This window comes from Amaranthus tricolor, chromosome 17, assembly GCF_026212465.1.
Source record: "Amaranthus tricolor cultivar Red isolate AtriRed21 chromosome 17, ASM2621246v1, whole genome shotgun sequence".
Taxonomy (NCBI): Eukaryota; Viridiplantae; Streptophyta; class Magnoliopsida; order Caryophyllales; family Amaranthaceae; genus Amaranthus; species Amaranthus tricolor.
Genome location: NC_080063.1, coordinates 16,252,708 through 16,265,189, shown reverse-complemented (window position 1 = coordinate 16,265,189; position 12,482 = coordinate 16,252,708). Strand labels below are relative to the sequence as shown.

The window sequence follows — 12,482 nt, the reverse complement described above, 5'->3', positions numbered from 1 at the left end:
GATTTGGTTTATCGACAATGTCATATAGTTATTGAACAAGGAGTTGGTGACATTGCTCCTACATCTTCAACCATAAGCAAGAACTTGTTCCACCATCAAATAATGATACAAAGAACATAATTTTAGTACCATCACAAAATCATAACTAATTAATTAAATTTAACAACACTGATAATTAATTAATATATACAGGTTGTATTATGATTATTTTATTAATTCAGACCTAATTTTATATGGAGTAATTGTGATGGGCAAGTTTATTTTTCATTTTGTCCATCATCCCAATGAAATTAATCCATTCTCGTTGCATAATCTCATTTAATAAACAGAGGATAAAGAATTACAGTATGCCAGAAACCCTAAAAAAAATTTAAAAAAATAATGTTGAGAGTGGGATTTGAACCCACGCCCTTTCGGACCAGAACCTTAATCTGGCGCCTTAGACCAACTCGGCCATCTCAACATTTGGGGGATGTATTTCGTTTCCTATTTGTTATAGGAATAGGGAGCTATTTATAGTACTTTTTTGAATTTCATATTTTGAAGACTTATGTTTTGTTTTGACTATATTTGTATGGTACTACTATTTATCAAATTATCAAACAATAGTTTGATATATAAATTTTTTTTAATTTTTGTTTATTCATAACTAAAAATATTAAAGGTCAAAATAATATGAAAATTACAAGTCATCTATTTGATATTTAGAACCTTTTTATAACCCACTTTTATTATTAATTTTAAAAGAAAGATTACTGATGATGAATAAAACTCATTCAAGTTGGTTTTTTTTCTTGATGAATATATAGTGGTGACATATGGGTAGTGTTAAATATCAAATTTAATTAAAGCTTGAATTTCGTGGAGCTGTGTTACCATTTTACTGAGGATTATTTATGATTAAAAAAACAAAGTGAGTAGTTTTTTTAATTACTTTTTAATTTTATGGTTGGTTGAGGGAAGTGAAAAATTGGGTGAAAATCGATCTCAATACTTTATTTGAAAAAGGTGATATTTACTCTAAGTCTCTAACGGATTTTAGATAGAGTAGTGATGAATCCTTTAACAACTATGATAGTATACTCTCTCTATCCCATTGGATTTGCAGTATTTTTCATTTTGGTCCGTTCCACTTAATTTGCACCAATTCTTTTTTATTCTCTTTTAATTTTATCCATAAATTCATTTTCTCTCTTCGTTTATTACCTTTATCCACCTTTTTCTTAAAAACACCAATTTTTTCTTTGTCGGGAGAGAGGGAGTATTTTTTTTGTTGCTTAGCATTCATGCAACCCAAACAAGCTCTAAGCTCATGCCTCTTAATGAAATTTTTGTTTTACAATCCAAATTGACATGTTTTCATTTTTGATAGTTGGTAATTAGGTCCAATTATATTTATCAACTCTTCTACCCAACTTAATTAAGAAAAGTGAAAAAAATGCTCTGTCAAAAAAATTGTGAGTTAAATTACGTAACTTTTTTCTTTATTAAGTTAATTATTTAAGTGTATATGTAATTATGTATGACATTATTTTGCAAATATATACATAGAAACTTAGAAAGGGTTATTAACAGTTATTATTGTCACGTAAAAAATAAAGGAAAAGTCCTTAATTTCAAATTTATTCATATAATTCATTAGTCAATATTCATCTAGTTTTGTCATCGTGTCTATCTCTTTCTTCTGCTTAATTTACTGCACCTTGCAAATCAACAACGCAAATATTAGACTCTTAGTTTTTGATTTTTCTATAATAAAAATAACTTATTTTATTGATTTGTAAAATAATTATAATACTATAATAAATAAACAAATATATAGATAAAATAACGTGATTATCAATTATGGTACGTGAAGACGAAAGAAGAAAACATAGAAACACAACTAAAATTGAAACACAAATTTTTCAATGGACTCACTCATGTCATTTCTATTAGACTGGCGTAATATATAATTATTATCTTAAAGTGATCAATCACTTATAATCTTAAAGTGATTACAATTTGATAAATAGACTAATTACATGGGCAGATTTCATGATGAGACAATTTCATTATACAAGACTTACTCGAGTGAGTTAATCTTTAACAAAACCAAGACAATTGTATGACAACTCTTCTATCACTCTAAGTTTGCTCACCAAATAAAGGTATAAAGTGGTATATATATATATATATATATATATATATATATATATATATATATATATATATATATATATATATATATATATATATATATATATATATATATATATATATATATATATATATATAGGTGACATAAAAAAAATATTCTAGTAAATCATATGAGACAGACTAAAATAATATAGGTAACAAATTCGTGGCGACCAGGAAGTAAATTAAATTGCATACTTGGAGCAATAAATATTAGGACCAAAGTTGATTTTTGTAGTCAACATTGCACCCACAAGGAAGCTTATTAGCTTACTCATAGTTAATGCCCAAGTTCTTAGCAGCCGGTTTAAGACACGTACAAACTTCTCGGCGAGCAGTGTGGTATTGGCCGAGCCAGCTAGCTTCTTAACCGTACCACAGCATTGAACCGGGATCGAATAACCAAGGGATGGCATCAAACTTAATACTAATTGCCCACAATCTAAGGCTAGTGAGGCTGGGGGTACAAGTGTAACCATGATCATGACCATTAGGATTAGGCTTGCTGACTTGGCTTGGACTTTTGAGCTAGCCATTTTATATATGATTATGTGATTTTAGTTATTGATGATGATTTTGTGAATAATTTTTATGAATTTAATAAGATAGTTGGGATATTTATAGAGTTTACATCCAAAAACTTGCATTTACTAAGTTGAAGAGTTCCTTTGAATTGTCCATGTTAAAAGAGATATGTTACATGTTTTATTTTTTGTGTTGGTTACAAAATCAGAACTACTTTTGGTTAATAAAATAGAGTATTATTCATTTTTATGTTTCTAAGAAAATTGAGATATTATTATACTTGTATAAATCAATTCTTAAACTTTTTAAAAATTATAATTCTAATAATACTTAAATTGTTTATTGATTCCTTATTTTTGTTGTATGATTATATGTATAATGAAATTAAGTTTTGGGTCGTGGGTTACATTCTCGTGTTAATTGGTTAATTTTCCATCTATTTTTTAGAAAAATAAATATAGGCCTACTTGTACATATATAACATACTTTAATCCCCAAATTCGAACTGTTTTTAAGTTTGTATATAACTTTCTTAATTCTCTGTCATTGCTGAATTTACAATATTTGGAACAGAAAATCACAACAGAATTTCCCTCTCTTCTAAACTCTCTACAAACGAACAGAAAATGCAATTTTTACATGATTTTAATGGAGTATTGAACTAGTAAGTTGGTATAATATTTCCTGTTGATTAAATGTAACTATATATATGATATTAACAAAAAATAAAAAAAAAATTACAGTATCCTATACTATATAACTACTTGAGTTGCAAATTTAGTCTTCTGAGCCAAACGGAGTGCAAAATCATATGAAAAACATCAAACCTTTTTGCAGGTTTGTTGAGAACAAAATGCTGTCTAACAGCTCTAATTCCTTGAATAAGCTTATTGTAATGCTCCTCAGAAACAGCTCTTAAAATCTGTTTTAGCTTTGGAATATCTTCAACATCAACCTGTATCGAAAACGCTTCCCATCTTAAAACATCACTGAAGGGCAAAACATAGTTCTTAGACAGAATAACAGGCACACATTCTGCATAAATGGCTTCAACTATTCTTGGACTAGCAACTTCATGACCACTAGGGCAAAGGCAGAATTTGGACTGAAGCATCAAAGTGTAGTAATCTAAGTCCTTTGGTAGGTATTCATAGACTTGAAGGTCTGGATCTTTGCCTTTCCAGTGGCTAAGGAGAATGGGCCTAATTGGGCCGTGAAGACCACCAGCAAAGAAGGCTAAGTATGGACGAGGGGTTGTTTGTGGTGGTATGGAGAGGAGTTTTGGAGATATGTTTCCGTCATAAAGGTGGATTTCAGGTAAGCTTATATCCTTTTGTGGGTTGAATCCCTCAGAGGAGTTTGCATTGCATAGAACTCTCATGGATTTCTTGTAGAGGTTTGAGTTTCCACTTGAGGCATGAGGTCCCTGCAGCAAAGACACAATTATTTGATCAATTTGTAAACCTTTTGAGTTCATAGTTTCTTTAATTAAGTTTACAGCTATGGAACAAGTATTTAATTTGCTATCCTGTGTTACTTTTTGTTTGTTCTCAAATACCCGAATAGATCTTTGACACTCTGACATAGTTATATGACTATAGAACACTTTATTTTGAACCAAAATCATGAAATATATTCACAAAATAGCCAGGTTGGATACTTAAAGTCGGACACAAGTATCCAAGTCTTAGTAACATAGTATATACTTAAAGTCGGAGTAGATGCTTTCAATTTTCAGTTTATTGTGAGTTTATATGATCATAGATTACCAGATTTACAATATCAAAACAGATATGGTCAATGCATAAGATCCTGCGAATGAATTTCAAAGAGAAAGGGAGGTACCCAATCATGACAAGACAGCATAAAGTGATCAGCCCCTTGAGTGAGATTCCAGTAGGGATATTTGGTAGATATAACATTGACATAATCCGAGACAAAATGCTTAAGAGGGGTGTGATTGTAGGACATAGGCTTGTAAAGGTACTTGACCATCCATGTAACACTGAAAGGCATGAAGTAAACATGAGCTTGGTTGGGATCTCTTGTTCTAAATCGCATTGCTCCATTCTCAATCTCGTGGATAAACCTCCCTTCAATTGTGTAGATGTCCTTACATGGTCCGTCATGTACAATTGGTAGATCACCCTCATTATACACATATACTCTCAATCTTCTTTCCATTTCTAGGTAGCTTCTGAAATGGGTTGCATATCATCATATTATATCACTTTTTGCAGTAGTAGTTTATAATTATATACTTGTATGAGTTATGAGTTATGATCAGCAAGCTTCATGATTGAATATGCATATACATAAAGAGCGTCTATAGGTAGTGGAGTTTACTCAGGAACTCTCAGTGTATTCTTTATATTGTATTCTAAAAATATTAATAATATTTGAAATGCCAATCAGCTCAGTTGTGACTTAATAATGATTGTCATTGCTAGCAGTAGTACTATAAGATCATAGATACATGACAACTTTCATTATTGTATAGGTTTTTTTTTAACGAACTTGCGCATATTGATGGTTACTATCTTATATGATATGAATAGAAAGATACACCCTATCCTCTTGGTCCGGGAAATGTTGGTAATAAGATGTGTTGCTAAAATGACATACACATGAGACCCTCTCAATTAAGAAATGATGAAGGAAGAATTTGAAAATGATAAGGTTTGAAAAATCATTATCAAATTTTCAATTTTACCTACTTTTAAAATAATGATGAAATTGACTAAAAACCAAAATTGAATTGTATTGATTTGTGAAACACTTAATTTGGGTCAATTCTAGATTTCTAAATGGCGTCTAAACATATAAGTACAACATTATAGTTTTTGACACCTATTTTTATTGTATGAAAAACAAAATTCCAAAATCATCCTTGTTTTTCCCCATCTATCAATTTCAATTTTAGATTAGGTAATGGACTAATCATTACTTTTTAAATAATAAATAATAGATAGGATCTTAGTTCGCTCTATATGGACTAGAGTAAAATATTGCAGTAAGGCAATAACAAAAACTATACTAGACTACTAATTAAAAATATTTCACTTTGTTGTTATGGCACACAAATACTTGTAAAAAAATCGTCTTAAAGCAAATAAAATTTTTTACCACTTTATTGTGATTTATAATTTTATACTCCCTCCTATTCAGCTTAAATGTCCCATTTGACTTTTCACACTTGTCGAGATAACATTTTAATCCTTAATATCTTAAATTATTCTTAATTAAAAATTATAAAAAGTTGATATTAATAATCCTTGTATTGAGACGAATTAAACAAGATCCCACATGACTATGTTTTAACTTATAGATTAAGAGTAAAATACAAATTAAGAGTGATAAGTGAATAGTGCCAAAAATCAAATAGGACATTTAGGCTGAATAGGAAGTAGTATTATCTTTTACCTTTTAAGTTTCTTAATTCATTAGTATCATTCCTACTTATACTTTAAAGAAAGTTCTTAATTCATTAGTATCAGCCATTAATAGCAAACCATATGGTACATTGTCTTTCTATTAAAAAATGGTAATTTAAAATTATTATATATTAAAAGATACTAAAATTCATAATTTTTTATTCTCTTTAATTGGACATCCATACTAGTTGTTTTGATCCCGTATGAGGTAAAAATGATTTTTTTGATCATGAGTTGGTAAAAAAATCAAGAAAAATGGAATTTAATGGTTGACCACCGTACCATAGACAATGGCACAATGCTCTTCATGGTAAAATTTTTATATCATTATTAATAATAATAGCAAAGCACAAAATCGGTATAGAAATCATATCTTAGGAATGTGATCATAACAAAATGCACCTTTAAAAGAAACAATTGAGTGTATATATGTAAAATAATTATTTGTGCCTATTTGAATGTATGGGGTTTCCGTACAAAAACCCATGCGTTTAGAAGAGTCTTGTACGAGGTCATAAAACAGTTAGGATGCATGATAGCATAGCATTGGTGGCTTCTAAGCAAAGAACTCTTGGTAAAAGTTTTTAGCTAAGCTTTTTCACTCGTTTTGTATACGCACTCAACTCAAGAAAAACAAAAGACACGGCACGCACTAGTGAAAGCTAGCATATCATAAGTTTCTCCAAATATAGGCGCAAGTATGGTCCTGAGTAGCGCAAAGTCATCGACATAATGACATGCACTACACAGTGTCATATACAGGACATGTCATGAATCAGACATATTACTACTTTTATTAGTGGAGAGGTCACTGGTATGATGTGTTTTCAATTGAAGTGTAGGTGTTCCATATTAAGGAAAAAAATTTGTGCTTGTGATCATAAATCATAATTGGACTATTGGAAGCGGCAGGTGGCAGATTGGCCCAAGATGCCAAGATTGAAGACCCCAAACACAAGCATCAATTGTTGAGTTTGGCTGTAGACTATAGTGTGCTGGTAAAGACAAATGCAGGAAATGCATAGATGGTAAAGACAACATTAATAGGTCATGTGAAATCCACATGTCTAGTCAAAGCAAGAGTTAGGTCAAAGGATAGATTTTGTTAAGTGGTAATTTTATTATGAAAAATATATTATGATCTAGTTTGAAAAAAAAAATATTAGTCACTTTCATACAAACCTCCTTATATATTCGATAGTTTCTGATAATTTTTCTAAAGTAGTATGACTATGGATAATCAATATTAGATTGGTGTAATGGTGGAAATCTATATAATTGTGAGTTAGAGCCTTAAAGGTTATATAATTAAGCGGATCTTGAGTTGTAAATTATAGAGAGCCAAAATTATTATCCAAATAAAAAATCAAGATTTGAACATCCAACCTTTTGTTTGAGAGTTATACTCTTAATCACTAAGCCATCATATTTTAATGTAAAATATAGAAAAATTTAAGTTAAATATACTTATGACCGAAGAAAAGTACTATGATAGTAAATTTAGGAAAAATTGCTTTAGAAAGGATGAACTATTGGTCCCTAAAGTTCCTTAAGTTGTACTTTAATTCTTTCATTCATAGACAAAACTTTAAACATAAGTTTATTATCCAATAAATTTTTTTACTTGTAACTAAATAGTTTTTTTAATACAAATTTTTTATTAAAATGGTCTCATTATTTATTGAAAATTTTTTTAAGATGGAAACAATTATTGGTCATCAAAATTTATTAAATTGTACTTTAATTATTTCATTCATCAAGTTGAACTTCAACAATAGTTTCATCTAAAATGTTGTTAATTGTTACATCTTGGTAAACAGAATAAAAGATTTACATATTGACGTGAGTCATGAGCAATTTTCTAATGTGACGTTACACATGGTTGCACTTGCACATATGCCTTTTCTTTTAAGTTATTGTCTATTTATTATATTTAATTTTGAAAAAATTGACCTTAATAATCCAATCTTTTACTTATCCGTTGTGAATAATTTCATCTTGGAATTATTTTCTAATAACTCAACGTTTGGGATAAATTTGCCCACAACATGCCGTATTACTAATAATAGGTGATAATAGAGTATGCTACTAGCAAACTAAAATAAAAGTTAGATTATTCACGGCGAACTAAGAGCAAATGTTGGATTATTAGAAAATAATAAAGGTTGAATTATGCACAGCGGATGAGCAAAAAGGTTGGATTATTGTCAATTTTTCCTTTGTTTTAAAATTAGTTTTAAATTTTTATTTTTTTTTTTTTTCGATACCAATTTTTAATTTATTACTATCCTCTATTTTTAAATAGCTACATTTTCTTCCAAAAAACTCACTTAAAAATAAGAAGTGTAGCTATTTAGAAAAAATAAAGGTAGTATTGTCATTTTTTAAATTATTTTTTAATTAATAATTTTTTATTTTAGTTTTTCTAAATACAATATTTAAATAATTAATTTTTTGAAGTTCCATTTTTTTGAATTGACAAATTATTAGATTTTTTAAAAAATTTAAATCAGATTTTTAAATTAGAATTTTAAATCAATTTTTTATCGATTTATTTTACATTTTCCACATACTAATTTTTTATTTTTGTTACAAATCAAATTTTACGATCAATTTAATCATAATTATATTTTTATTATAAATTTTTTTTTAATTAATATTATTAAATAATATGAAAATTATTTTTTTCAAAAGTAAACTATAGAATCTCAACAGACAAAAATAAAAATTACACCTTAAATAGTTCAATGACAATCAAACCTTTTTTTACAAAAAAAAAAATCTATCCACTATTAAATTAACTAATAATTCTTCTCATGCAAGTATTGATAAATAAATAAATCATTGAAAAACATAAGATAAAGTTAAATTAAAAAATAAAATCTAGCACATCCCTTCCGTTGCCGTCATCCAAGCTCACCCCCTCCCTACCTGCTCAGCCCTCCCCTCCCCACCGCAGCCCCACCAACCCAGCCCCACGGCCCCCACCCCCTTCCTATTTCTCCTTTTGAAGAATTTGTTGCTGGAGACAGTTAATGAAAATTTCCTAGAACTCAGTTCAATTTCAGCAAAGAACTCCGGCTATATCGATATGAATATATGATGGCATTGGCATCTAAAAGAGTTTCATTGACGGTTTCCAGCAACAACTTCTTTGAAAGGGGAAATGGGTAATACTATATAGAAAAGGAATGAGGCTGGGGCTGGTAGGGCTAGGGGTCGGGCGGAGTTGGAGGGGCTACAACGGGGAGGGGTGAGCTTGGATGACGGCGCGAAAGGATGGGCTAGGTTTCATTTTTTAATTTAACTATTTAAAATTATTTAATAATTTTATTTATATATGAAAGGAAACTCTCTTAACCATTAGGAAACTGATGGTAAATTGATTTATAATAAGTTTTAAACTAATTAAGAAAAAGTTAAAAATCAATCGATAAAAAAATTGATTAAAATTTAAAAATAAATTTAATAATTAATCAATTTAATAAGGACTGAATTTTAAAAAATAATTAAACATATTGTATTTAAAATAAATAAAACAAATAATTAGTAAAACTATTTCACAATTTTCTTTCAAAAAAAACTAATTTACAATAAAATATGAAGTAATAAATTAAAAATTGAAAATTAATATTAAAATAAAATATAATAATGAATAGTTTGAAAATTACAGCTTTAAAGTTTAGTTTTTTTTCAAAATATTTATTTTTTGTGAATCGCAACTACCAAAATATCAAAGTCCACATCATTCAAGCCAAATTAGAAAATTCCGACCATTTTCGTAGTCGCAATTTTAGGTTAAATGTTGTAGACTTTGATATTTTGATGGCGGTAATTAAAAAAAAATTGTATTTCCTTCTCAATTAAAATTTAAAGATTAATACCGTTTGGCTAATGTTTTTGCTTGTCTAACATTTGGAATTAAAATCCTGAAATGTAAATGTAATATATGGGGTTAGTAGGAGGGAAGTAGATTACTCCGTTCTTTTTTAAAAAGCGATTTAGAGCATGATAGTCTTGAATTAATACTTTTTAATAAATTTGATAATTTTCTAACATTAGAAAATTCCGACCATTTTCGTAGTCGCAATTTTAGGTTAAATGTTGTAGACTTTGATATTTTGATGGCGGTAATTAAAAAAAAATTGTATTTCCTTTTCAATTAAAATTTAAAGATTAATACCGTTTGGCTAATGTTTTTGCTTGTCTAACATTTGGAATTAAAATCCTGAAATGTAAATGTAATATATGGGGTTAGTAGGAGGGAAGTAGATTACTCCGTTCTTTTTTAAAAAGTGATTTAGAGCATGATAGTCTTGAATTAATACTTTTTAATAAATTTGATAATTTTCTTTTCTTTCGAGTAAAAAATATCATCACTAAAAAAGTGTAGCATTAACATGATATCATTAATTCTAATAATCACCAGTTCACCATGTTTTCATGAGGCATCCTACTCGATCCTAAATTCTAGTAAAAAACACAACAATAACTGCCAATTAATGATAGATGCAATTAATTAAAACAAATGCAATGAGCATTGCACCAAATCCTGCTAATTAGAAAGAGGGAGAATCTAAGAAATTTACCGATAAAAAGCGCGGGGCTTACGGTAGATGAAGGTGGGATCTGAAGCATTCATAAACACAGAGTCGTTTCTTCTATTCCAACCTTTTGCTTTCTGAATTGCTGCTCTAGCTCTCGCTAATCCTTCCTCTACCCCTCCTTCCTTTCTTTTCCTCTGCCATTCCATAACAATATTCCAAAACCTCAAATATATTACTACAAATATAAATTAAGAATTAGAAAATTAAAAGAAAGCGTTGTTTTGAAAAGGAACAATGAAAAATGAGCGCCTAAACAACAACTATGGCGATTGAAAATTGCCAGCTAACAAATTCAATTTCTGCGCGTCAAATTTTAAAATTCTAAATTTTCTTAGCATTATTAAATTTGTGTTTAATCTTTTGGAAATTGAAGAGTTATTGTAGCTGTGAAAACTAAATTGCTGTTGAATCACACGAACAATATGAGAGAGAGAATGATCTGTTAAGCCTAATATAAATTCCAATAATTCAATCAAAATTAATAGTGGAATCTTTCGTTAGCGTATCTCGAAATTGTGGATTTCTGAAACTGATGAACAGAGCATCAAAAACATTGTAATCCAGAAGTTCTCGATGAAGATAGAAATACAGAAATTCAATTCAAGTTTCTGACTAAAATAAGCCATCAATTCTCTTTCAGTTGAATGAACAGGCAGTTGCATTAACCGCAGAACAGAGTATATTCAGCTCTAACTGGTAAATATGAACGTAGAAATGGAATAGAGTATCAGCTTTCAATAAAAATAATACTGAAAATTCTGAAACTCATACTAATATTAGAATTAAACTTCAATTTTTTACAGTAAAATCCGATTTGGAATTAGAAAGTATTTCCGAACTAGTTAAATACAGCATCGATTACACTAATGACTCAAGAAGAAACTAGTAAGAGAAAACGAAAATTCAAATATAACAATTCAAAAGCAGAATTCAGTCTCTCAAAATGCACAGTAAAACTTTCACTTCCACATTTAAATTAAAAACCTAATGACAGCAATTTTGATAAAAACAGAGAGAGAATTAACCGGAAATAAGCTGCGATGCGCTGAAGAGTTCGTAGAAAGAATCACACCGGAAGAATCAGAAAATATCGACAAACTCCGAAGTTGAGCGACAGGGAAAGAGAGCTGACGAAGCTTAGAACTGCTATGATCAAGATCAAAGCTAGTATAAAAAACTCTCACACGACTACCACAGAAGAATAGCGTAACAATGAAGAAAGTGATAATCAATGTAACAGTAATCGTTGATGATAACGAAATCCAAATCCTCTGCCATTTCTCCATTGTTGTCTACTTCTAATTTCTCTCTCTAAAATTTGGAGTACAACATAGCAGAATGAGTATTTAAAGTGATGAAGGAAAGAATTTGAGTATTTTGTACTCCAGTAAAGTAAGGGATTAGGGACAAGGAATATGATCTATTTTTTAAGGACTTTTTGGTTGATCCAAAGTCTATTTTTGCACTTCTTTGTAAATTTCTAACAACTTTTTTAAAAATCAAATTCAAGTAATTTTCATTTCACTTAATTTTTTGAATTATGGATATTATTAAATTTTGATTTATTTGGAGTTTGTGGTAATTGTCAAAATTTACTTTATTAACATTTGGTCCGAGCAAATTGGAAATATAAATTAAATAAATTGAAAAAAACTATTGGACAATAAATTAGAAGTTTTTTTGAAAAAAAATAAAAATTCGCATTAGATGTACATAGAAATTAAGTTTGTAAAGGGGT

General features: G+C 29.0%; 1 protein-coding gene and 1 non-coding gene across 2 annotated transcripts; both read right to left on the bottom strand.

Moving 5' to 3' along the window:
* Positions 1-382: 382 nt before the first annotated feature.
* On the bottom strand, positions 383-463 carry TRNAL-AAG (transfer RNA leucine (anticodon AAG)). Its single transcript has one exon. It is a non-coding gene; the product is annotated as a tRNA-Leu (tRNA).
* Positions 464-3,203: 2,740 nt separating this feature from the next.
* LOC130804673 (probable glycosyltransferase At5g25310) lies at positions 3,204-12,144 on the bottom strand. The gene is made up of 4 exons (XM_057669200.1): positions 11,770-12,144; positions 10,727-10,878; positions 4,549-4,900; positions 3,204-4,129 (listed from the first exon to the last, which is right to left on the bottom strand). Exons 1-4 carry the CDS (start codon positions 12,028-12,030, stop codon positions 3,464-3,466), a joined length of 1,431 nt encoding a protein of 476 aa, XP_057525183.1. The 5' UTR covers positions 12,031-12,144; the 3' UTR covers positions 3,204-3,463.
* Positions 12,145-12,482: the final 338 nt, after the last annotated feature.

What these genes read in the sequence shown, in the direction of transcription:
- LOC130804673 (XM_057669200.1), bottom strand. Translation starts at nt 12,030, where the DNA reads ATGGAGAAATGGCAGAGGATTTGGATTTCGTTATCATCAACGATTACT. An exon ending in CGCATCGCAGCTTATTTCCG is followed by an intron (nt 10,879 to 11,769) that starts GTTAATTCTCTC and finishes ATGGAATGGCAG; the next exon opens with AGGAAAAGAAAGGAAGGAGG. An exon ending in TGCTGTCTTGTCATGATTGG is followed by an intron (nt 4,130 to 4,548) that starts GTACCTCCCTTT and finishes TCTTTGCTGCAG; the next exon opens with GGACCTCATGCCTCAAGTGG.